Below are 24,689 nucleotides of genomic sequence, written 5' to 3'. Positions count from 1 at the left end.
CGTGCTTTTACGCGTACAGTTTTTATCATGTAGGCTTGCCGGTACGTAGTCGACGTCGAAGATATGTTTACACTTTTGCACCTTACTCCTTTGTAATAAGGCGAAAAATGTAAACATATCTTTGACGTGTACCAAGCTTATTCTAGGCGTGTATAGTAGGTACAGCTGGTACAGTCAGCATCAAAATATACCGATACTAGTCTACCGATCATGACTTAAAGTACATAATTTACCGTAATTAAACAACAGAGCTAGGCCGTAGTGACAGACAGTGATCCTCAATAAACCGGATGTCACGCGGGCTTAGTGTGGGTACTTAAAATAAGCCCGTGAAACAACGAAGACATGTACAATACAATAAGAATGTAAAGTGAAAAGTCTGTAAGTACATTAGTACTAGTCTGTAGAAAATACAGGGCATAAGGATGAAGATTACGTCCTGTAGGCGCCACGTTATGAGGCCCAAAGGTCGCAAAATTTCAAAGTCTAGACTTACTCTAAATTTTTGAATTTTGGACATTCCAAAATCAATTTTTCTTTTGTAAAATAAAAATGAAATACCATTCCACAGAAGCAGTAGAGCGCAGTACTCTGTACATTGTACTATAGTAGGTAATATGTGTACCAATACAATAACAATTTATGTTTGATATTTTATAATCGACTTCAATACAAGTCGTCGATGTAGACGGAACTGATGTGAGCGGTTGCTCTTTTGTAAATACTGAAGTAGATAGACTCCATTATAAATCTATGCGTACTAAACCAATTAAGAATAAAATCCAGCTCTTTTCGAGACTTACTAAGGCAACTAGAGCTATCGGCAATTTATTGGTAAGAAATTAACTGTAAAAGCCTTGGGCCATTTTTTTTAAAGATAACACAAACGGTAACACTAATTATAGTAATAACGATGTTATCGACTAATAGGAGAATAGTAAGGCAATAAATTGAAACATTTACCTACATATAGTTACCCTGATAACCTGTTTCTTATCACGAGCTTAGCTGAGAAGCCAATTATCAAACATTTAGGTACCAAGTCGTGACCCAATGTAGAATAACTACATCCTTTAGACTTCGCATTGACCTCCTCTCTTTGTATGACAGGGTACAAATGAAAAATCTAAAACTTGCCAGTGAAAGTCGAACCCGATGCAGTTAGATTTTGTTTTGTTTGATGGAAATTGAACAAAACAAAACAAATGCGACCCTGATTTAAACTTTCAAGATTATTAAACATTATCAAACTACACAACGGGAGTCTTCTCCGAGACCACGGGGACAACGCCGTCCTCGAAACGTCGGAGGTAAATCTTAAAACTTAAATACGCGATTAAGTCCCGTTGTGTAGTTTAATAAATGCGACCCTGTTTCAATTGTAAATGATTCAAATTTCATCGAATAAGTAGGTACTATAGCCAGAACTAGCTAGCTAGCTAGAACTGCATAAGACTCGCGATCATAACACATACGTTCTTAATTGTCATCATTCGCTTGCCCATCTCTTAATTACTTGAGGTGGGTGCAGCGTGTCTTTTTCTTCCATACCTTTCTGTCGCTTATCATTCACATCATTTATTTTCATATCGTCTCTCGAACAGTTCATGCACCTTAAATTAGCCTTTCTTTTTAATACGTACTTCCTTTTTTTTCCCCTTTTACCTTCTTATATTTTTATAGTTAGTATATACCTAGCTACAATCACACCTTTAAGTTGCATTGCTTCCCACAACATTCAATTCTTAATTTTAAGTAGTAGTTTTTCTGAGCACTCATTACTAGATGCCAATTTAATGAGCGGTAGCATTCTTATTCTTACTAAATTAAAGTGAGTGAACGTCTATGTGCGGTGACCGCGATTAATCCTAAAAGCTCTCTCTATAGTGTGTACGTAAATGATCTGTGCAAAGTCCGAATCCGCCACCAGTAGCCGGCCTTGGACTATATCCACTCTTTATGAAAAGGTCACTTTTAACACCACTTTAAAACTATTGTTCTACAAAACCGTTTAGATGCTACCAATCACAATCTTCAAGTAATCAAACTAATCGAAGATCAGACGATAGCGTATCGATTTAATGCTCTTAATAGGTTTCAATATTGTTTTCGCAATAGATTTTATAAGCCTTTATAATACTAGTAACAGTAGCTCTATGATCTATATAATAACCGCACCTCGATTTTTTTTATCAAAATGATCCGTAACAACTGAAGACAATTATCTTTTTTGTCTTACTAGCTTGGATAATTGAATATCTAAATAATCTCGTCAAATATGAAACTCTTTCTAACATATCTAAGGTCAAGTGCGCTATAAAATTCATTAGTTACACTATTTACACATAAGTCCGCATCGAAAATGAATGAAGACGTCAGTTTGAATTTAAATGGAACCGCGATCGGACGAGAACCGTTGGCTAGCTCGCCCAGCCGGTCTTATTTATGTTAATCACTCGGAATTTCTATACCAAAACTGCGCTACTTCTATTCTATTACCAATATCAGTATCGAAGTGATTTGTGGTCCGAAGAGCGGAAGAGCGATGAGCTCGAAATTTGGGCTCGAGGTCAATCGGATGCCCATAAAATTTTCTCGCCTATTAAGATTGCTTATCTTTTTGGTGGGCGGAATGTCCGACTAGCATCGACATTTCGAATGAACCTGTCTATCGTATTGTCTATTAATTGACCGTGACCCTTTACGAATCGTTTATGTATTATCCCACGTTTATTCAAGTAGTTATATCTCATTGTTTTCTTGCTTCACGGAGGATCATTAATTTGTTCGGTAACATCAGTCAAGCGTCAAGCGGGAGCTCCCACGCATCTTGGCGTGAACTGATCGATGGTGTACAATTACAATTACCCAACAACATGTGAAAACTGTTTTTCGGATGCACAATGGGGTCGTTGGGAAAGTGTAAAGAAGTAACCACTGGCGTACAATTGCTTTAAGTGTCTACCTAATACCTATAAGTGGGAATTAGGGGGCGTCCATATATGTCGATTTCCGCCGGATAGCTTGTTCTGAGACAGTTAACATATTCGCTGCTGCAATTAGCTTAACTCATTAATTAACCGTATATGTACGGCCGTACCTGTGAGCGTGTTAAGCAAAGTATATTTATCCTACAGGTCTCCAAGATATTGTAAGAGTTAGGGAGCGAGGGGTAAGGGCAGAATTAATTCAGAGTTGCCCAACGGATGTTTGACGCCCCGACAATGATAGAAGTTCAATATGACTGAATATGAATTACTTATAAGGATTAACAGACATTGACCTTTCCAATTAACTCTACAAAAAGCTGACACTGTAGAAAAGAACTCCACTCAAAGTCTGATTCATAATGTAGGTAACTACGCAGGTACTTCATGGTAAATACACCAATTATATGACATATTTTAAAGCTGAAGGTAGCAGTGGTATTTGCAAGTAGGCCACTGTTTTTAATAAAATGCGTATGTACTACCCATTATTACATTTCATGTAGATTACTTTAAGATGATCATTGTTATTACAAGGCCAAGTTTATAATGGCACATAAAACGACCTGCTCTTATTGTAAACCGAGCTCATTTCGTGTAAGTTTTTGTGGAAGTTCTTGTCTGAATTTGTTTTTTTCGCTTCCGTGTAATTATATCTAGTCATCATGCCAAATGTAAGTGAGCCTAATTCAGACTTCAGACAGGTTAAACTTTATAGAAATCGCAGCTAGATTTTATGCTGTAGCTACGCGTCAGAATTAAGCTATTTCAATTTTTAACGACATTGTTTTTGGTATTTGATTCAAAGTATCACGGGACTTTATTGTACCGAGAAATAAAAATAATATTATACCATTAGAATATTGTGTAGATAGAGTTACGGGGCCTCTCGACCTCGCAGAATCTAAAGCCGTGACGAAAGGACACAACGGCGAAAAAATACAGCAAATACAAGACAATGTAAAGAATACATTCATAGGAAGAAAGGGGGACCGTTCGAGTCATTAGTTATAACAAGTCACGGTCGCGATAGGAACAGTTATAAATCTATTCAATAAATACAATTGGTGAAAAATATTTACGTTTAAAACTGCCAGGGGACAATTTGCAAAATGGGGACGAGCAAATAACTGCACTTTCGCACATGACGATTTAGAAACCGTTTAAACCATTAAAAATAATTGATCACATTTACAAATGACAATGTTGGTGAATTAGTGATTTATTTAAGACAAGTCAGAACATTTAGGAAGACAAATAAAATGGTGTCAACGGACTGCTAACAACCAAAAAATACAAAAGTAGGAAATAAAACTTATGAAGTTGAACATTTCGTCCCGCCAACATAATTCACGTAATATTATATTGTCAAAGAAGCCCAGTGGACCGTGATTAGAACTACATATTATGTACCGTACCTACTTATCCATTATATTTATACACATATCAGTCAAGCTCAAGAAATCCTCCCAATTGTTACTTCGCCAATAACATTGCAAAACCCCTAATAATGGACCACCGATTTTACCATCCAAACCCCAAACAATGGAGAATAGACCTTTGTGGTGAGTCACCGTTTTGCAATATGTTTTGTCATACATAATTAAATCTTGGCTAACCTGTCACCACATTCTATCCCTCTCCCTCGTAGGCAATTATTATTCCCATCTGATGAAACGGTCTGCTTTCCTTGTCTGTCAGATCATTATGAGGTATAAGTATAAATCTAAAGTATCCCTGATGGAACTGGAGACATTTTGAAGTGCGCAACGAATCATTTGAAGCGTGAACAGCGCCTTGTAATATGGCCTTCGATGGGAGTCTGTCATGCTTTAGAACTCGGTTTAACGTTATAATTTAAATTTGCAGAATAAAACTCGCTTAGGTTCGCTTCCTCGTAGTTTTTATATACTTCTATGTAGCTTATAATTACAGTCTACTTCGTTACTTCCATTCATACGCTTTATCGTAATCTCATAATTTAGTATTGGGTGTACCTCAAGGTGCTATGTTTGGTCCTGATTTTCAAAAGAGCATAAATTTGCAGTTGAATTAAATGCTTATGATTATGACGTATACGAATTGTTTAAGGTATCATGTTGGAAACTTATTACTACAAATTGCGTGGGTTTATTAGTCCAAGTATTAAGTAATGTAGCCTATAAGTAATGTTTAGTGACAACTCTAGGCCCACTAGGCTCCTAAACATGGTGTGAATGTGCCCACAAAGTCAGAAGGCTCTGGTGAGTCAGCGGTGACGTCATCATGCAGACTCTCGATAGACGGGCGCGGGTGCAGCGCAGGTTTGCGAGGAATTTCGGGTTAACGATATTTCGATGATCACACGTCTTGCTTTTAATTTCGTTTTTATGAGCCTCGAACTTAATAACAGTCTATTTTCCACAAAGTACCTACTTACGGTTAGTTTAAGTAATAATGACATGATATAAAAGATAAATGTAACCAAGATAGGCTTTAGGGATTGAAATAGCTTTGAACTTCAAATTAGGTGATACATCGAACGTCCAACCCGGTGGAGATAATTAGGTACCGATAAGTTTCGTTTTTGAAAAGCCTAACCATATTGAACTAATTAGTAGTACTAAAGTACTTACTTTAGTACTTATTACATTACATAATCTGAGATTTACATAGGTAAGTCAGTAAATGATATCATTCTAGTGCTCTTAAAAAAATTCGTCACACTTACTTAAGTGCCTATAGCGCTTCTCTTTATGTTTCGACTAACTGTAAATATCTAGTAGCTGATAGCTGAACTTTATATGATGGAAACCATTACAACTAATGACCCATTAAATAAAGAATCCAACTTATTCAAAGTTATAACACCAAACTGTCGTAACATATGTTTAAATCATTGATAGATAAGTGAAACTGACTATTGAGGTGTTTGAATGCATTATGAGTTTGTAAATATGGGTTAATTGTGGTATGAAAGTGGAATAAATTACCTGACACTGTCAAATAGACATTTTGGAACTAGAATGATGCATCGCTGACACACTTAAGGTTGCATGGGAAACAAGTTTGTGGAAAAACGGCTGTCATATTATTCTTCCGTTGACATTGTTATTGATAGTGCTATTCTATTTATAACTTCATATACATAACAAATAATAAATAGTTAGTAAAAATCTAAATAATTTGCCAATGTTATGATGGCGGATGATATATGACGTCATTTTAGAACAAAACCATGTCTATCAGATCTCTCGTCTAAATTTGGCGGTTTAGTTTTATACATCGTACAGTCGACGTCAAAGATATGTTTACATTTTTCGCCTTATTACAAAGGAGTAAGGTGCAAAAGTGTAAACATATTTTTGACGTCGACTGTACAATACGATTCACATCCATCTATCTTAGAGTATGCACTAATAGTGTTAAAATACGAAGCTATCAGTTAATGGCCTTACCCAACCACCTACTAAATATCGCAATAAAACAAGTTAAAATTACTGAAACATCAGTATTTTAAGAGACGAAAATAAACGGCCACAAATCTAAAGACCCAAAATCCCACAGAGCACGAAACAGGCTGCAGAAAAGTGGGCCACTCGCGCGCACCGATAATGTTTACGATGCTACTATACCAATCTCAGTAAAAAGGTCCAATGTTACAATAAGTTTTGAGAAGATATACAACTTTTGGACTTGGCATATTGACCGTCCATCTTCCATTGGCGACCAATGGATTAACAATGTATATTATGCGTTCTGTTCAGTATGAGGGTCACTCATGTGGGTTATTTTGACCACCCGTGAGGCAAATGGCCCGTATTGATGGCCGATCTGCCGTAGCGATATCGATTAAAGGGTTAGTGACCACCCTTATGCCATTAATGATATGGGACCTTCTTCTTTTTTCCTTTTTTGAACCAATACAGGAAACAGTAAAAAATTAACCATCGTTGATCTAACAATGTTTGTTTTACAATACGGTTCTTCTAGATTCATCAGATAGAAACGTGTTGGACAGAACAAGCGATCAAATGCTTAGTTTATTAAAATTATCTCCGAGCGTTCCCAAATATGTCACCAAGTGCGACTAAGTAAAAATATAGAAGAAAAAAATTGGGATGACTCACGATAGATAGATCATATGGAAAACATTGAAATCAAAATAGGTACATATAACCAAACAGGCAGCATGTTCGCGACTTCGTATGTTTATGGCGATACCTCATGTTATGTATGTTTGAAATAAAGCAAACCTCTAGCACTTACGAGAGCTAGTAATGTTGAACATAAGATTTATCGGAATATATAATTTCAACGTACTCAGGCGTAGGTATATTTACCAAATTAAAAATTGACATCTGGCATTGACAATGTCCTCTTAATTTCTGGGTTGATAAGTGAGGATGGTACCTGACGTCAATGTTTCGGTCGTTGAATTGTTATAGGTAGGAGACAATTTTCAGCGTGAAGAAAAAAAGGCCTGGATGATCTTCTTTTCAGTACATTAAAGCTTCTATATCCAATATAGATCACTTCTTTGCTTCGAATAATGGAATGTTAAGTGGTGGTAAATCAGATATAACAATGTTCAAAGTTCTAAGAATGTTCCTTGCAACACGCAAGCCATTTTTTCCAACACCTCCGGCGCTCCCATCTTCCCAACCATTTCTTTCTGTTAATACAAAAATAATAACGAGTGAAAGTAACCGATGAGCTTTCATCCGTCGAATAATGAGAGGTATCGCACACATAATCATAACTTAGTGCGGTGAAAGTCTAATACAAAGTTTAGTTCGTTAATCAGATGTAAGGTGTACATACTTTCGGTTATGCGACGTTAACAGATGTTCGATTGTGCTGGTGATAAATGTAAGAGGAGGGACGGAGGTGTGTCGTGTTTAAAAAATGGCCGTTGGCTGTGTGAAACTGTGTTTTAGGCAGGCAAAGCCTCCCTTTATAGTTTAGATAATATAACGATACGTGAAAGTCTGTTCTTAGTTCCTACCGAAAAATAACATAGAATAAGTATGAGCATTAGTGGTGTGGAACACCAATATAAGAACGCAAGCACCGATGGTAACTATACCTATCCTTAAACAGCTCTGGTAAAAAAACAGCCTAAAAATATACCTCAAGCCAGCTCAATTACATACTGAGCTATCCCACGACAGAAATAGGTACTTTAGGCAATATAAGAGCACTAAATACGCGAGGAAGCTCAATTTCTAATAAAGAACAGTGGGTGGAAGTAGAAGAATAAGATCTGTTACATAATTTTTGAATGTTCTGGTGAGATTTTGACATATTTTGGTGCATAATATCATAGACCTTGAGGTTTGTGTTATTACGAATCAAGCCACAATCATTATCATAACATTCATAACAAGTTCATAATAGTTGTAGGTATTGTTTATGTTTAATATATTGTTTTCTATTCTTCCATTTCTTTTGCATGCGAAATGTGAAGAATGCGTTGATATTCATTATTCACACATTGATTCATTCTTGTTTACTACTTTAATAAAAACAATAACGACTTCTTAAATGTAAATAAACAAACAGCTACTCCGGATGTTTATACATACTTCAAATAAAAGTACAGTAAAAATAACTACAATGTACTGCCGTTCGGGAGCAATGTACACAAACAGTTGAAGCTAGGTCCCGCACCCGGCTGTGCTTGTGATAACAGATCGGGTAAACAGAAACGCCGAAACTGGCCCTGCGTTCCCAACTCTCACCTAGTTGTGGGTTCAGACGACCAAATCAAAATGTAGCTTACAGCTAAACCTGACGGCCTACTGCCAACATCGAAAAATAGAATATCGTTATCTGCTCGTATTCGAGTGACATAGAGGCAGATAAATCAGATAATTCTTTTCGATCTTTCGTTGTTGGCGATAGGCCCTCTGCAGAGTCAATGTCAACTTTAAGTTTTCGATTTAAGCCACAGGCTTTTGTTTATTCGTTATGGGCAAAGTCCGCGGTGGAAGAAAATTCCCTTAAAGGGAATTATCTTAAAAGCGTCATAGCGTCTTCTTCCTTTTCTCTCAACAGATAGAGAGAGAGCACAGAAACATATTTAATGTCCAAGGCTATTACTTCGTCAAAGTTTTGTTTTTGAATTTTCAAAGCAGTTTGACATATCGACGTGTCACGTGTCACTTACATTGGTTTCGCTCAGACTATTCTCGACTGCAATCAGAATGACTGACTGGACGCGTTAACCGAAAAACTGGTTAAAACTGGTCAACGTTTAACTTTCGATGACTGACAAAAAACGAAATAAACCCACAGTGAGGTAAAAGTGGTAGGTTCAGAATCATTCAAGTTTGGAAATAACTATTATGGAATTGAGGAAAAAATGTGACTGCACACAATAGAAGTAGACCCAAAAAAACTGTCGTTTCCGATATCCGATGTCTGGTGGTTTTTGCGTTGTTATGAAATCTTATTGGAAATTATGGAAGTTGAGATATCACGATTCACAATCAACATCCTTAGTCGCTAATACGTTAGAGAGATATCGAGAATGGAGATTAGATGTGTCAGTGTCAAAAGTAACGTTTTTTTTAAGAAACGTCACATTTGACACTGACATGTATAATTCATATCGTTTCTAGATATATTAACTGACGTATCTTAAAGTTCGAATCGGGCCGTGGTTCATACTTTCATACACCAAGATCTCAAATGGTCTTCTCTTTTTCTTATCATGGAAGTAGACAGTTCCAACTTTCTTAAAGCATGTTCTTTGGCCAAACAAGGACCTAACCCCTTAAGTCCTACGGACGCGATATCGAGACGGCAAAGAGGATCAACGTTTAATTTAGACCTCTTTGAATTAAAGAAGATGACCAGTTTCAATACTTGACCGTTAAGACTGAGAGAGAGAATTTTGACTTCAAATATTTTTAATTGTTTGGATATTTTTTTTAACTACACGTAAGAGTATAATAGCAGGCAGTTAATCGCATTTATCGCACGGCTTCACTCGTAAATACCTGTCTAATTCAAAGTCGTCGAGTTGGCAAACTTTGATCCGGCGCTAAGCCAGGTATCTAAATTCGCATAGTTATCAATTAAAGAACTGACAAACTAGCATCTATCTGACCTCCGATTATACACATCTGGGACTTTACAGCGATAGGGAATAATTCTTATAAGACCGGTCTAAGAATAGGGCATTAGGTTTATGAACGTTTATAGGCAGGTATCTGCCCTTCAAACTTCCGACCTTTTGTGCACCTGACTTTATATCTACAAGGGTTTATTTTATCTAGAGCTAAGGTCCAAGGAGCCTAGAGAATTAGTGATTTAAAGAAACGCTGCAAACGTAATATAATAGAATAAAAAGAAAAACAGCACTCGTTGCAGTCTGCGAAGTTCTAAACTTACCTATATATCTCCTATATCTCCCAGGTTTCGGATTGTTTTTGTGGAAAGATCAGAACAGCGAAAATTGGAAGATAAATAAAAGATTCGACCTAACAAAACATACCATAGAGATGACTAATGCAAATATTTAACCAATAGGAATGGAATGACTTAATTTTTTGTACCATTAGAAGTTTGCATTGCCAAGAAAATAAGACAAAATCAAAATGTTAACTTTCAAATTTATTGTACGCCGTAAAACATTGTTCATTAGGTGCCTACTGAATAATTTCTTAATCCGCAAAAGTAGGAGAAACGATCGAGCTAAGAAACCTGTACCGGAAAGTGTTATAAGCGGCTTACTAAAGAATTAAACACGACTTTATCGCCTTTGCATTTCATTTCGGGCTACTTTATAAACATTCAACCTCAATTTTATTGTTTTTCGCAAAAATACCGGAGATAATTTTCCGTTGTTTACATTTTTCAACAAAAAATTTAAACAGCCAACAATGCTAAGGTCCAATTATAAAAGTAAATTACTCTGCAAAAAACCTAAATGCCAGGGTAAAATGTCGTGCACTCACCTCATTGTACAACGACGTCATCTTGACACCACCAATGTTTTGTTTTTGCTAAAACGTTCACGAAAACTAAACACTCATTTCACACTTAAAAAACGTCTATAAAAAACTGGCCGGCAAAAGAGTATCACTTGAAAAAAAATCAACTGTCAATTTTCCCGCCGAATGTCGTGTGAAAAAAATAAAAAGACGAAGGTAATGTTTTACGCAGCCCACAGCGCGTGTGTCGCGGTCCGTGCTTAGGACGCACTGAGTCTGAGTGACGGGCGACGAGCGAACGGCTGAATGGCTTCGCCCAGCTGCTTGTGCTCAATGAACCACTCAGGGCGGAGGTCACTCTTCTTGACCTGGCCCTTTTGCTCAACCAATATTAGGGAGCTGGTGATTAGTGAAGGCGGCTGTAAGAGGTCCTTTAAATTTTGTGATTTGGAAAGCTCTTCGAAAAAAAATATATAAAAAGTTTTTATAGTCACATAAAAAGCTTTTAGCTGAGGTCAATCCTACCTTGTTAGACGCTCGAAATTGTTTTTATCGATATCAGACACCAGAGTTCGTCGACAGCGATCAGCTTATTTGTCATAGAACCGGTATCCGAGACCGTCTCGTGATCCTAGCGAGATTGATGCCCAATCGATTTCAAATCGACAAATTGAATGAAATTTCTGCATTTATTACACGCGCTAACGAATCTCTTAATGTCCATTAATCATGCTCGATTCTTAGTATTGTTCCGTGAAAATACTGTTTTTAGCATAGTAAATAGTAGCAGATTCGCGGCTTAGCTTTTATTTAACCGTTACTATGTAATAAAAACATATGCAATTAAGTTATTAAATGATGTTACCGCATGAAACGCTCCAGCTAGCAGCTGCATTGTTTTCTTTCTTATAAACTTAACTGCAAAGACTTGCTGTGAACATCCATTGAACCTTTCTAGAAATAAAGAAAAACTCATCAAATGATCATTTTATTGCCTCAAATCACGGTATCAATTATGTAAATAAATGCCTATTATATTATGCTGATTCAGTACCTTAATATCTTTGAACGGAAATTTGCATATAAAAGTGCGTACGATATGGATATGGTAAAACATAAAACTGGCTTTTGAGTGTCCGACAAGACGAATTTTAGTAGATGGGATTTCAGTTCTCGTAGGAAACGTTGAAATTACATAAATAAGAAGAAACAGCCGTAGGATGAAGTTCTACATAATAATAACGAGTTCCGTGACAGACAGCCCACAGACAAAATTACTTATATGTTTAGGTTCAGACATGGTCTAATAAAACATGGTCTTCTATTCCCAGAGTGACACGGGCCTACGTCACAATAACATTGCCACTTTATTTCAACATAACATGTTACATGGGTACATTATACCTATGGTTAATAAGTTAAAATATTTCTTTATAATTTTATAATTTTCATTTATAATGTATTTTATGTTAAATTTTACAATAACACTTTTTTTTTTTAATTATTCGTTAGCAATATCTTCCGATTCACGAAAGAAATTTCAGACGTTCGGGTAATTCTGTTTACATTACTGGCAACACAGGATAGCGCTGTCACATTTGACAATTCGGATCTAGATAATTTCATGCCCTGACCGTCATCCTTGTCGAACGCGTGTTAATTGTTATTTCCTTCTCGCTCAGTGTCAGCAGTCGCAGTGTTTTCCAAACTTTTCACGTCGTAAGCTTGGTAATTAATGTGTAACTAAATAAATAAATAAATAAATAAATAAATAAATAAATAAATAAATAAATAAATAAATAAATAAATAAATAAATAAATAAATAAATAAATAAATAAATAAATATTAGGGGACATCTTACACAGATCAAACCTAGCCCCAAACTAAGCAAAGCTTGTACTATGGGTACTAGGCGACGATATACATACTTGTATAGATAAATACATACTTATATACATAGAAAACAACCATGACTCAGGAACAAATATTAGTGTTCATCACACAAATAAATGCCCTTACTGGGATTCGAACCCAGGGCCATCGGCTTAGCAGACAGGGTCACTATCCACTAGACCAGACCGGTCGTCAAGGTCAACTGTGAATTAGTTTTTCAACCGTTTGTCTTGTATAGATAAATAAAGTTTAATTTAATACATTAGATTTGTTTTATTTTACTATGTTTCTACACGGAGAACTTAAAATTAATGCCGTTAAAATAATTTTCACCGTTGGTTAAAATTCTCCCACATTTTAAAGTTTGAGAACCTGTAAACAGCATGATGACGTAGGCCCGTGTCAGTTAGGTCATACGCGAATCTCGGAATAGAGTACCAGGCGGAGTATATTATTATACCATGGGTTCAGATTCCATTCCACTGACGTAACTTGGTCACATTCTGCGATCCTCATCGATCTGTTTTGACGCGTGCGATTTGTACAAAAAGGGTGATTATGAATAACAGTAACATAGGGTTAAAAGATCACTTTATGAGGCCACATGTTGGCTTAAAGGACTCGCATCCAGGCCATAATTGTTTAAAAAAAATGTACATGGCAACATTTTGTGATCACCAACGCAGGCTTCGTCAAGTGGACATAGTTAGTGGACTTAGTGGATCTTGAACTTGAAAAGTCAAAATACAAATTTAAATATAAATTGTTTCTGGGTAGAACGGAAACGGAACAGGAAATAATAATATGTTCTCAGCTAAAATTTCGACCGCACTTTATAGTCTAAACACTCTAAACCATGTCTAAACCCTAATAATTAAAACCACTACAATACAATTCCATATTCAAATAAATCTTGGCATTATCGCTAAACCCGGAAGACAGTTCATCTTAATTTACCTACAACCGTATATGTTCCCACGGAACAAAGCCGCGCCGCCGGCGATCGGCAATGTCGCCTGATATCCATATAAATTGTATGGGGAAATGGCCAACTGAATTCGTGATTGGGATCTTGACTGATCGAGCGATAGTGTGGCGCCGCTAGTGCGGTGCGCTATGCCGATTGTCTACGAAATGCCGACGCTGACTTGGGCGTATTGTAGATGAATCTTTGCACATTAAATTAAATTTAATAAATTTAGTTAAGCTATAAGCAGTAATTCAACAGTGATGAATGTTTTCATTATTAGCCGATGTTTTAAGGTAATAATTATGATTGTACGTAGAGCAAGACACGTTCGAATAAGGTTTTGTTATTAAGGGTGAGCTCTGGATGACTTAATCGATAATTGATCCAATAATAAGGTGCTGGATAAATTTAAAAAGTACCTAGAAAAAAATAAAAAATGCCTAGGTTAGGTATGTCATTATAAATAAGATATTCATAGGTTAGATGTTAACTATTGCCCTTGATATACCACATTACATTGGTAAAATATTTAACACAACTATTCAGAAAACCCTCATCCCTAATAAATTCAAACCCTGAAGCTTTCGAATCGCGACGATAGCCCCAAAAGGCATCAAGAGGCGCGGCTATCGGCGCTCGCGCATCAGCGCAATATGGCGCCACGGTTCTAAATCACCAGCTTAGAAGAAAAAACAAAGCTTTATCTATGGCAATCCATTATTAATAGACATGGCGGTTTCGTTAAACAAGACAGGGGTTTATCAGTAAGTACTAGATGCGAATGCCATAAAAACAAAGACGAATTGCATTGGAACGTCGTGTTTAGACATCTTTGTGTATGTTTAACTGTTTATTGACTATCTCTGTCTGTGAAGACTGTCATCTATTAATCAGAGTTTAATTCCTTTGTTAAGGATTTAGAATTTAAATGAACACCAAGGTAGAATCTAGGAAAGGGTAACTTCTGTTATCTACTTATTCTGCACATAATATACCTAATATGTAGTTTAAATAATTAGACAGTAATATGTTTATACCTTTTGTCATCCACACGTTCTATCATAAATTTTCTAAGGTACCTACTTCTAAAAGCCCTAGAAAACAGAAATTTGGCATGTACCTAGACTAAGGTTTACATACAAACATGAGAAAATTAGCATGATTTAGAAACAAAGCATAAAATGTTAATTTTATTAAAACAGATAAACGGGCAAGGAATTTTGAAACTATGAAACTATGTAGACCAAAAAGGTCGTTAAATAAACTTTCATTGCTCAAAAGTTAACTAAGTTAAGTTATCTCAATAAAATATTGGCAATCGTAAACGCTGGATTAAGTTAATCGTAGTTTAACCTTAGTTGCATTGCAACCGCTGTCACGTTGTGGTCTCAATTACGTCTCGGTTCAAGTTTCCGTGCACTAAACCTGTTGCAATTGGGTATTTATACAACATACGGCCGTATTCTAACAATGAGATACATCAAATACTAGATATTGAAACGATATGGATTGGATATGTCACTGTCAAACAAGTGTCAAAAGTGACATTTTTGTTTGAAGAAACGTCAATTTTAACACTTGTTTGACACTGACATATCCGATCCATATCGTTTTAATATCTAGTATTTGACGTAAGTATCTCATTGTTCGAATACGGTTGATACTTATATAGCGGAAAATAGTGCGAAATTCAAAATTTCTGTAAAATATTGTTGTTGAATTCCACTGGATTTCCAAAATTATAATCACAAATACAATAACGGTCTAGCTAGATGATTCTCCAAAGGTATGTAAGTAAATTAAAAATATATATATATCTGGCAAAAAAGACTCGGACGCTGCTGTCAACGAAAAAAAAAACGAATGTTGTATTTTTTGCCGAATCTGTGGTAACGTGACACCTTGGTGCAATATTTCAAAGGTTTCAGACATAATACCAATCCCGGCATTTGCGTACGCAAAAATTGCCTCATGCGTTCATAAAACAAGTACAGTCGAGTGTATTGTTGCCAAAAAGCATAAATAAAATTCTCTTAATCTTCTGATCGATACCGAAGATCTTTCACATGAATATATTTACTAAAACCACACTAAATACATGGTACCTAAATACATTTTGCACAGATTTTTCGAACAACTTGTACCTATTTGTAATAGTAGTAGTAGTAGTTATTTGTTGCAAATTACTTACATGCAATGAACTTTAATCGGTTGAGAGTTTACGAAATCCTGGTGTACCTACCTAACATCATATAGCAACAAATACAAAATTCGAATTCCTTCTCTTACCACTTTCTTATTTTACCTTTTGGACGCCGTGTCAAACACAAAAGCAGTCACTCGGACGCCACGTCACCGAAGTGTCAAAACTGAAATTGAACTTTATGCATATGCACGTAGGTCTATGTTGCTCTGTGATCTGTGACCGTTTAATCAGTCTTTGGCGTTGAACCTGCGTTGCGGATATATCGGTCATTGGCGTCCAAAAGGTTAACCCCTGAACACAACACCTATATCGCGTGCGGGCGTGTCATCGTCATCGTGAACCTTGTCAAAATGCATGAAGGTTGATATTGGGCTGGAACCGCGCGCGACAGTTGACGTCTTTCGCAGTCAAGGGGTTAAGGTCGGTCCAAATTGTACAGTAAGCTGCAGAGATATATAACCGCGCACCTCCATAGAAACTTGTTAACTGTAAAACTTTTTACCTAGCAATAGCATAAACTTTTCAAAAGTACCTGGGCTATAACCGCGAAAATAGAAGTTCGCAAATTGCGGACATTTTTCTCTGTCACTCTAATTACGCCTTCATCGGAGTAAAAGAGAAAGATCCCCGCAATTTGCGAATTTCGGTTTTCGCGGTAGCCCCTCTGCTACCTAGACTCTTAACTGTTCCGATTTGGTTAAAAATATTCTAAACTTACAACACAATATCTATTTAAATACATCCGAGTGTACCTACCAACAGAGCAACACGTGCTAGCCACTGCGGGGTTTCGGCTCCGATTCGTCGGGTCTGGTGCTCACTTTCTACAGAGGCAGCCTTATAAGCGCCGGCCGTCAATACCTAGCCGAATTATTAAATCGTATTGATTTTATGCCAAGCTAATGAACTACAATGACCGATTATCGCTTGTAGAATTGCCTAAAACCGTAGACAAAGTGTAATCTTCGTTTTCGTTCGTAGTTGACTGTGCAAAGAGTCTGGTCGGCAACAGAATACAAAACAAACAAATCTGTGTCTAATACAAAACTGTGTTCACGTCTTTCCTAAGACAAAGTTAAGGGCTATAAAGGTTAATTTTCTTATTTAACCCTTATCCACATGCAAAGCTACTCCATTTATTTGGATGAGTATGATAAAATCATTACCTACATGCCCACAAGCCGTTAAGGCGCCCACTGATTAACAGCCCGCCGGACGGTATTGGCCTGTCAGAAAGAACAAAATTTTGACAGTTCCGAACAACTGACAGGCCGATACCGTCCGGCGGACTGTTAATCAGTGGGCCCCTTTAACTATTGTCCACAGGAAAGAAAACTTGTGTATTCGTCGGAACTGTAGGGTTTTGTGTTTGACCCAGGAGCTCTAAGTAATTATCGTTTTAAAAAAATGGACAAATGCTTATTTATTAACTGACCAACAATATGATTGAAAAATTTGATTGTAATGAATAATTACGATGTTACTACTAATAATAATTGCCTAAAAGTATTAAAGCATGCTGAATAATTGACAGTGTGCTGGTCACTTTTATCCACTAAGGGTAACATTCCATTTCTGACCGCAGCTGCACTACTATTAGTACGAACGCGTCGGTGTTATTGTCAATTTCCATAGTAAAATGAATGGTAGTGCTGCTGTCGTTGGAAATGGACTGTCACCTTTATACCTTAATAAGTAGTGGAAAATTTTCTTATTGCAACAAATTTTTCATTACGAAACTAAAAGTCATAAAAATATATTGAATTTAAACAAATCACGATCAAATTGTCTGCGCGCGACCATAAAACATCTGAGCTAACTTAATCGTGTGTGGTGTAGACAACGTAGGGTTGCCAATACAAAATAAATGCAAAAATATAAGTACGCTGCTAAAGTCAGTTCATGTCAATTATAGCTGGTCAAACAAATTTGTCAGTAGAAAAAGGCGCGAATTCAGATTTTCTATGGGACGAGCCTATTTTCTTTCCCGCCTATACATTTTTAAAAGCCGCTGTTTTCTACCGGCGGAAATGGCTTGACAGACTATTCTTACGTTATTTGGTGAGAATAAAACGTCCATCATTACACCGCATCAGTCAACCGCAGCTGCATTACTGTCAATTTTACTATGGAAATTGACAATCATGGTATAATAATATACTCCGCCTGGTACTCTATTCCGAGATTCGCGTATGACCTAACTGACACGGGCCTACGTCATCATGCTGTTTACAGGTTCTCAAACTTTAAAATGTGGGAGAATTTTAACCAACGGTGAAAATTATTTTAACGGCATTAATTTTAAGTTATTCATGTAGAAACATAGTAAAATAAAACAAATCTCTTCTTCTTCCTCGCGTTATCCCGGCATTTTGCCACGGCTCATGGGAGCCTGGGGTCCGCTTGACAACTAATCCCAGGAATTGGCGTGGGCACTAGTTTTTACGAAAGCGACTGCCATCTGACCTTCCAACCCAGAGGGGAAACTAGGCCTTATTGAGATTAGTCCGGTTTCCTCACGATGTTTTCCTTCACCGAAAAGCGACTGACAAATATCAAATGATATTTCGTACATAAGTTCCGAAAAACTCATTGGTACGAGCCGGGGTTTGAACCCGCGACCTCCGGATTGAAAGTCGCACGCTCTTACCGCTAGGCCACCAGCGCTTATCGATAAAATAAAACAAATCTAATGTATTAAATTAAACTTTATTTATCTATACAAGACAAACGTTTAAAAAACTAATTCACAGTTACACATTCATTACCAAGCTTACGACGTGAAAAGTTTGGAAAACACTGCGACTGCTGACACTGAGCGAGAAGGAAATAACAATTAACACGCGTTCGACAAGGATGACGGTCAGGGCATGAAGTTATCTAGATCCGAATTGTCAAATGTGACAGCGCTATCCTGTGTTGCCAGTAATGTAAACAGAATTACCCGAACGTCTGAAATTTCTTTCGTGAATCGGAAGATATTGCTAACAAATAATTAAAAATGACGTGTTATTGTAAAATTTAAGATAAAATACATTATAAATGTAAGTAACTAACTAACTTTACGGCGATTAGCGGCCAAAGTGTGTGTCCGGCTAACACGCAAAAAACTACAAAATCTTTTTGAACCTATTCAGGTTGGCTTCGGCACACGCGGTGGCTGCGAGGCGGCGGTCCATGCCGTACGCACCTTCGTACAAAGCGACGCATGTGAGGTACTTTTAAAATTAGACGTACAGAACGCCTTTAATTCAGTGAATAGAGACACCCTGCTGAACGAAATTAAAATGACGGTTCCGGAAATTTATAACTTTTTACTACAGTGTTATCACTGTCCATCCAAATTAATGCACAAAAACAATGAGATCCTTTCGGCAGTGGGTTGTCAGCAGGGTGATCCCCTCGGTCCAGCCATATTTAGTTTGACAATTAATTCAATAATTCACAGTCTAAATTCCAAATTAAACGTGTGGTACCTTGACGATGGGACTCTAGGTGGCGATTCACAGACTGTCTTAGCAGATTTAATACAAATTAAAAATAAGTTTAAAGATATTGGGTTGGAATTAAATTTCAATAAATGTGAATTATATATTTCCGACAATGTAGATTCTTCTTCGGCATCCCAAATTATTCAAAGTTTTAATAACATCGCGCCATCCATCAAAAATATATCTAAAGACAGTCTACATCTTCTCGGAGCACCCATCTTCAATGAAGCCATCCCTCCCCTTCTGAGTAAATCTATTTCAAAATTTAGTGACTATTCGGACCGCCTTCTCAAAATTAGCAGTCATTCTGCACTGTTTATTCTAAAATTTTGTTTACTCATTCCAAAATTCACCTACCTGCTCCGCTGTTGTCCTATCTGGAAATACCCCCATCTACTCCGACCTCTTGACCTACTTTTAAAATCCCAAATTGAATCAATTTTGAACATCCGATTTAGCGAGCAGGCATGGACTCAAGCCACCTTACCGATAAGGTATGGTGACTTGGGTACCCGTAAAATTTCAAGTGTTGCTTTGCCAGCATTCTTGGCCTCAATTCATAGCACCTCCGATCTCGCAGGTAATATTCTCAAAGCCTCTCCGGCTACAAACTGCGAGATCGCGTGCCTAGTTGAGGCGTCGAATGCTTGGCTAGCTGGACCGAGTCAAAATTTTCCGTCTCGACCGAAGATACAAAGGGCCTGGGATAACATAGCTTCAGTCTCTACTCTAAACTCACTTCTGGACACCGCGATAGGCAGGGATCGAGCGAGGCTTCTGGCTTCATCTAGGCCAGAGTCGGGTCAGTGGCTACACGCGTACCCCTCACCTAACACCGGCACCTTTATAGACCCAGGGACGCTACGCATAGCCGCTGGTCTCCGGCTAGGTGTTGCTGTCTGCGCCGACCACAACTGCGCTTCATGTGGATCTGAAGTGGATAGCCTCGGTCACCACGGGCTCGCCTGCTCTTCGGGTGCCGGCCGCCTGTCTCGCCATTCCGCCCTCAATGACATCCTGAGAAGGGCGCTCGTCAGTGCCGGCGTTCCCGCCGCCCTGGAGCCCCAAATAGTGCGGAACGACGGTAAGCGCCCTGACGGGATGTCATTGATTCCCTGGAAGATGGGTCGTGCGTTGGTATGGGACGCCACTTGCGCTGACACGGTAGCGGCGTCCTACGTCCCATCGACCAGCAGGCGTGCTGGCGCGGCGGCGGACACTCGGGAGCGTCAAAAGGTAGCTAAATACAGCTGTCTCGGCGCTCAATACGAATTCGTCGCATTTGGCGTCGAGACGCTTGGTTCGTGGGGCAGAGGTGCACAGATGCTCCATAAGGCGCTCGGGAAACGGCTGAGGGAGGCAACGGGCGACCCCCGCGCGGGCAGCTTTCTCGCGCAGAGAATTGCCATCGCAATCCAGCGCGGGAACGCTGCCTGCGTGTTGGGCACCCTCCCGAGGGCACCAAATTTTGATAGGTATTTTTAATTTTTAGTTTTAATTAATTTAATTGTAGTTAGTTTTAGTTTTATATTCGTGTTTATGTCGTTTGACAATGCCGACAATATAAAATTGCGTAATTTGATACTTTAAGGGCATAAATGTTTTCACGATAAATAATTTTATATTATTATTCAGTTGTTGGCGAAATATTATTTGCATCAATTCGCCGTAGAAATTGCTCGAGAGATCAGTGCAAATTATACAGTGTGTAAATCCAATACGGGCGATAAATTAAATCAGGTACTTATAAATGAAAATTATAAAATTATAAAGAAATATTTTAACTTATTAACCATAGCTATAATGTACCCATGTAACATGTTATGTTGAAATAAAGTGGCAATGTTATTGTGACGTAGGCCCGTGTCACTCTGGGAATAGAAGACCATGTTTTATTAGACCATGTTGACAATGACAGCGACGCGTTCGGTAGTGCAGCTGTGGTTAGAAATGGAATGTTACCATAAAGCTGACTGCGTTGCTGCCGCAAATGTCAATATCGATGTTTAGGCCAATCAAATTAGATTTTTTCCAGGAATTAATTCCCAGCAAGCTGGAAATTTGGTTCTAAATAAGCGAAATCCGAGTTTACTCCATTCCAGGATTTATGGAAAAAAAATTGTTCTTTTTCAGTTTTTTGCTTGTAGTACGGTATGGCCGACGGAAAATTTGCTCCAATCATGATAAAAATTGATATCTGATGAATTGATGATCCCAAAAATACCTTAATATGAAGTCGTAGTCAAACATTGTAAAAAATGGCCGCCACTTTGAATATCTTTATTTTTTTGTAAAATCGTGTTAAAATCCGATTTTTTTTACCAGTGTCTGATTTACAGCCATCTTGCTGGTAGTGACATTGATTTTGACGGTGGGTTCCTTCTACATCGAGCGGTTTTGTCAATCCAAGGAAAAATGTGTCTCCCAAGGCTCCCAAAATTTATCCACACCTGGGATGGAGCAAACTAGGATTATACGTATTTACATATTAGCAGCAGTAATGCAGTCAACAGTAATGTCGCGCTGCAATACTGCAGCAGTAGGTAATGCTGGTGTAGTATGAGTCCGATCACCTTAAAAACTTACAATAATGGAGACCAGCATGATAAACGGGGTGCCAATGCCAATGCCAATCATTTGGACTACGACAGCAAAATGCTATCTGTCTCTCCATCGCACTAAGTAATACGTAAGAGTGATAGAAAGATAGCGTAAACGATTAGCATCTTGGCTAGGCATCCTGATAACGGTTTCGGGTGCAGATCGTCGATAACCCTAGCATACTCGTAATGTCTAAATTTTCCCGCCACTCGGCTGATCTATCCGGCACGCGGCGAGAAAAATTCGTGACCATAGTCACGAGTGCGAGTGACATGTTTTGAGTTGGCTGTTATATGGACGAAACACTATGGGTACTGCGACTAACTTTATTTATGTATTATACCTAGTAAACACATTATAAAAACCCAACCTAGGGTACCGCTAGCAGCGAGGCAGAGCCCAAGCTGCCGGTGGTGAGGGCCGCAGAGAGAGGAACCGACGGAGTATTCGCGCAGTGTCCAGTTCTGCATCTGACCCTTGATCCAGCCACCTAGGGAGAGTCTCTCAAGATGTTGGTTACGATTAACTTATAATAATAAGTTACAGTGTAACTTATATTAGTAAGCACTTACTTATAATAATAAGTTAGTCTTAGCTTTTTTTGGTGAGAGACAAACTCCTATGCCGAAAAAGTTTATTAAATTCGAGCATTTGACGGACCGGAAGTACTTAAGGCGAATTGGAATTAATTTATAATAAGTACCTGATGTTTTTAGTTTAACGTAGGTACTCGTAGGTACATATCACGATTCTAGTATTTATACGAATTAGAATCCGCTTATCGTTCATTCCGTGCAGACAATTTTCATCTTTTTTAAAGTTGTTTAAAAATAAATCTGCCAGTAACTTATTTGACTTATTTCAAATAGATAGTCCAGTGATCAGAATACTTTTTTTTAAATTTCATATTCTATTGAGAAGAAATACGTCAGTATTAACCGAGTTCAATGTAAATTTAGCATTCAGGCAACAATATATAGTAAATAATTATAAATAATATTGAAGATTTTAATGATCACAAAAATGACAAGATAAGAAGCTACTTGAGACTTGTTCGGTTTTCCCATCAAGGCGGTTTTGTTAACTTTTTATATGTTGACATAATACATAATACATTCATTAATTTTAATGACTGACGACGCCCTGATCAAACGGTTTTTGATACACGTTATAAAAACATCGTGAGTTTGAGTTACGACTATACAAGTTATAAAAAACATAAGTAACCTATATTGTCTCGACCTCTTGGCAAAAATACTTATCACTACACCTTGTAAAACAAAGTCCCCCGGCGCGTCTGTCTGTTTGTGTGTATGTACGTTCGCGATAAACTCGAAAACTACCTACTGATCGGATTTTCATGCGGTTTTAATCTATCAATAGAATGATTCTTGAGGAAGGTTTAGGTGTATAATTAGCTAACCCGTAATAAAGGAATAAAATTTTCTATATGAAGGAAAAAAAGGGAAAAGAAAATACATATTTTCAATGTCAGAATATACTTATTACTTATTACCTACAATGCTTGCTTCTTCCTAAAAGTACATGTAACCCATAACACTGAACCTAAACGTCGATAAAATTTGCACATTTATATCCTAGATAATGACATATAAATAAATGGTATGAGATACACTTGCGCTTCGCTTATTTCTCGTTGTAATCTTCCAAACAAATTGCACTTGGCCGCGATGTCATTAGTTATTTTTATCGGTCTACAACAAATAATTGCGTTGCTTGCAATGTTTAATGATTGCACTCTGAAACTAGTTCTTATAAAACAAATTGGAAATAGATAGGTAAGTAGAAATTCATTTGCGCGCTACCTTTTGTGTATAGGCCTCATGCTAGGCAGATTTATTTTGAGATTAAATTGCTTTTGATCGTGACTTGGTCCTTATAATATAGTAATTACCTACCAGATAAAATAAATAAATAAAGACCTACAGACTTTTTTGTAATTTTCCCACCTGCATGCGTAATGATTTCTGAGTAATGCGTGTTAACTTACATCTTACTTAAACGTATGTATTCGAAAAAATTGATTCTTGAATAATAATAGATTTATCTACCCATTAAAAAAGTTAGAAACAGCGAATATTGTACTTAGTAATAAAAAACAAATAAAAAACGCCTCCGAAAGCTACGTTCCTAATTTGAAACTACGTTTTTTCGCACCAAATCGTTTACTTTTTTTCTTTAAACATTAGGCCTGGGCATGACTCATTCTGCCTGAGGCCCGACAAGTAGACCACAATTTTCGAGCCACACCTAACTTGTGCTAGTACCGGTTGTTCATTCATTAGTTTCGAACTCGTACGGGGTTTAATAGATTAATTCAACTTTTTATTACACCTAGTTGAAGTGTAAAATGGGTTATACAGTTAGAAAGTCTCGCAACGGGATTCTGAGTTCATTGTTAGTTTTGCTGATTCGTAGTATTATAATCAGTTGCAGTTTTATATCATCAATTAACTTTCTTTACTTTTCGATATTTATAAGTCTTTATTAATTTATTTTGATGACTTCATCTTTCCTACCCACTGTCAGAATCTACGAAAATGAATAAGGGTAACATTCCATTTCTGACCGCAGCTGCACTACTAGTACGAACGCGT

General features: G+C 37.4%; 1 protein-coding gene across 4 annotated transcripts in view; it reads right to left on the bottom strand.

Moving 5' to 3' along the window:
* LOC134794177 (leucine zipper putative tumor suppressor 2 homolog) overlaps positions 1-24,689 on the bottom strand; it is a 120,169-nt gene that overhangs the window by 54,939 nt on the left and 40,541 nt on the right. The window contains exon 1 of one of the 4 annotated variants that reach the window (XM_063765903.1): positions 10,934-11,176. The exons of 2 other annotated variants lie outside the window; for them this stretch is intronic. In XM_063765903.1, coding sequence (XP_063621973.1) covers positions 10,934-10,954 — 21 coding nt within the window. In that variant the 5' untranslated portion in view covers positions 10,955-11,176. Of the gene's footprint in view, positions 1-10,933; positions 11,177-24,689 lie in introns of those variants that run through there. One more of the 4 variants, XM_063765902.1, reaches the window with a different exon arrangement.

This window comes from Cydia splendana, chromosome 10 (genome assembly GCF_910591565.1).
Source record: "Cydia splendana chromosome 10, ilCydSple1.2, whole genome shotgun sequence".
Lineage (NCBI taxonomy): Eukaryota > Metazoa > Arthropoda > Insecta > Lepidoptera > Tortricidae > Cydia > Cydia splendana.
This window is presented reverse-complemented; position numbering and strand designations above follow the sequence as displayed.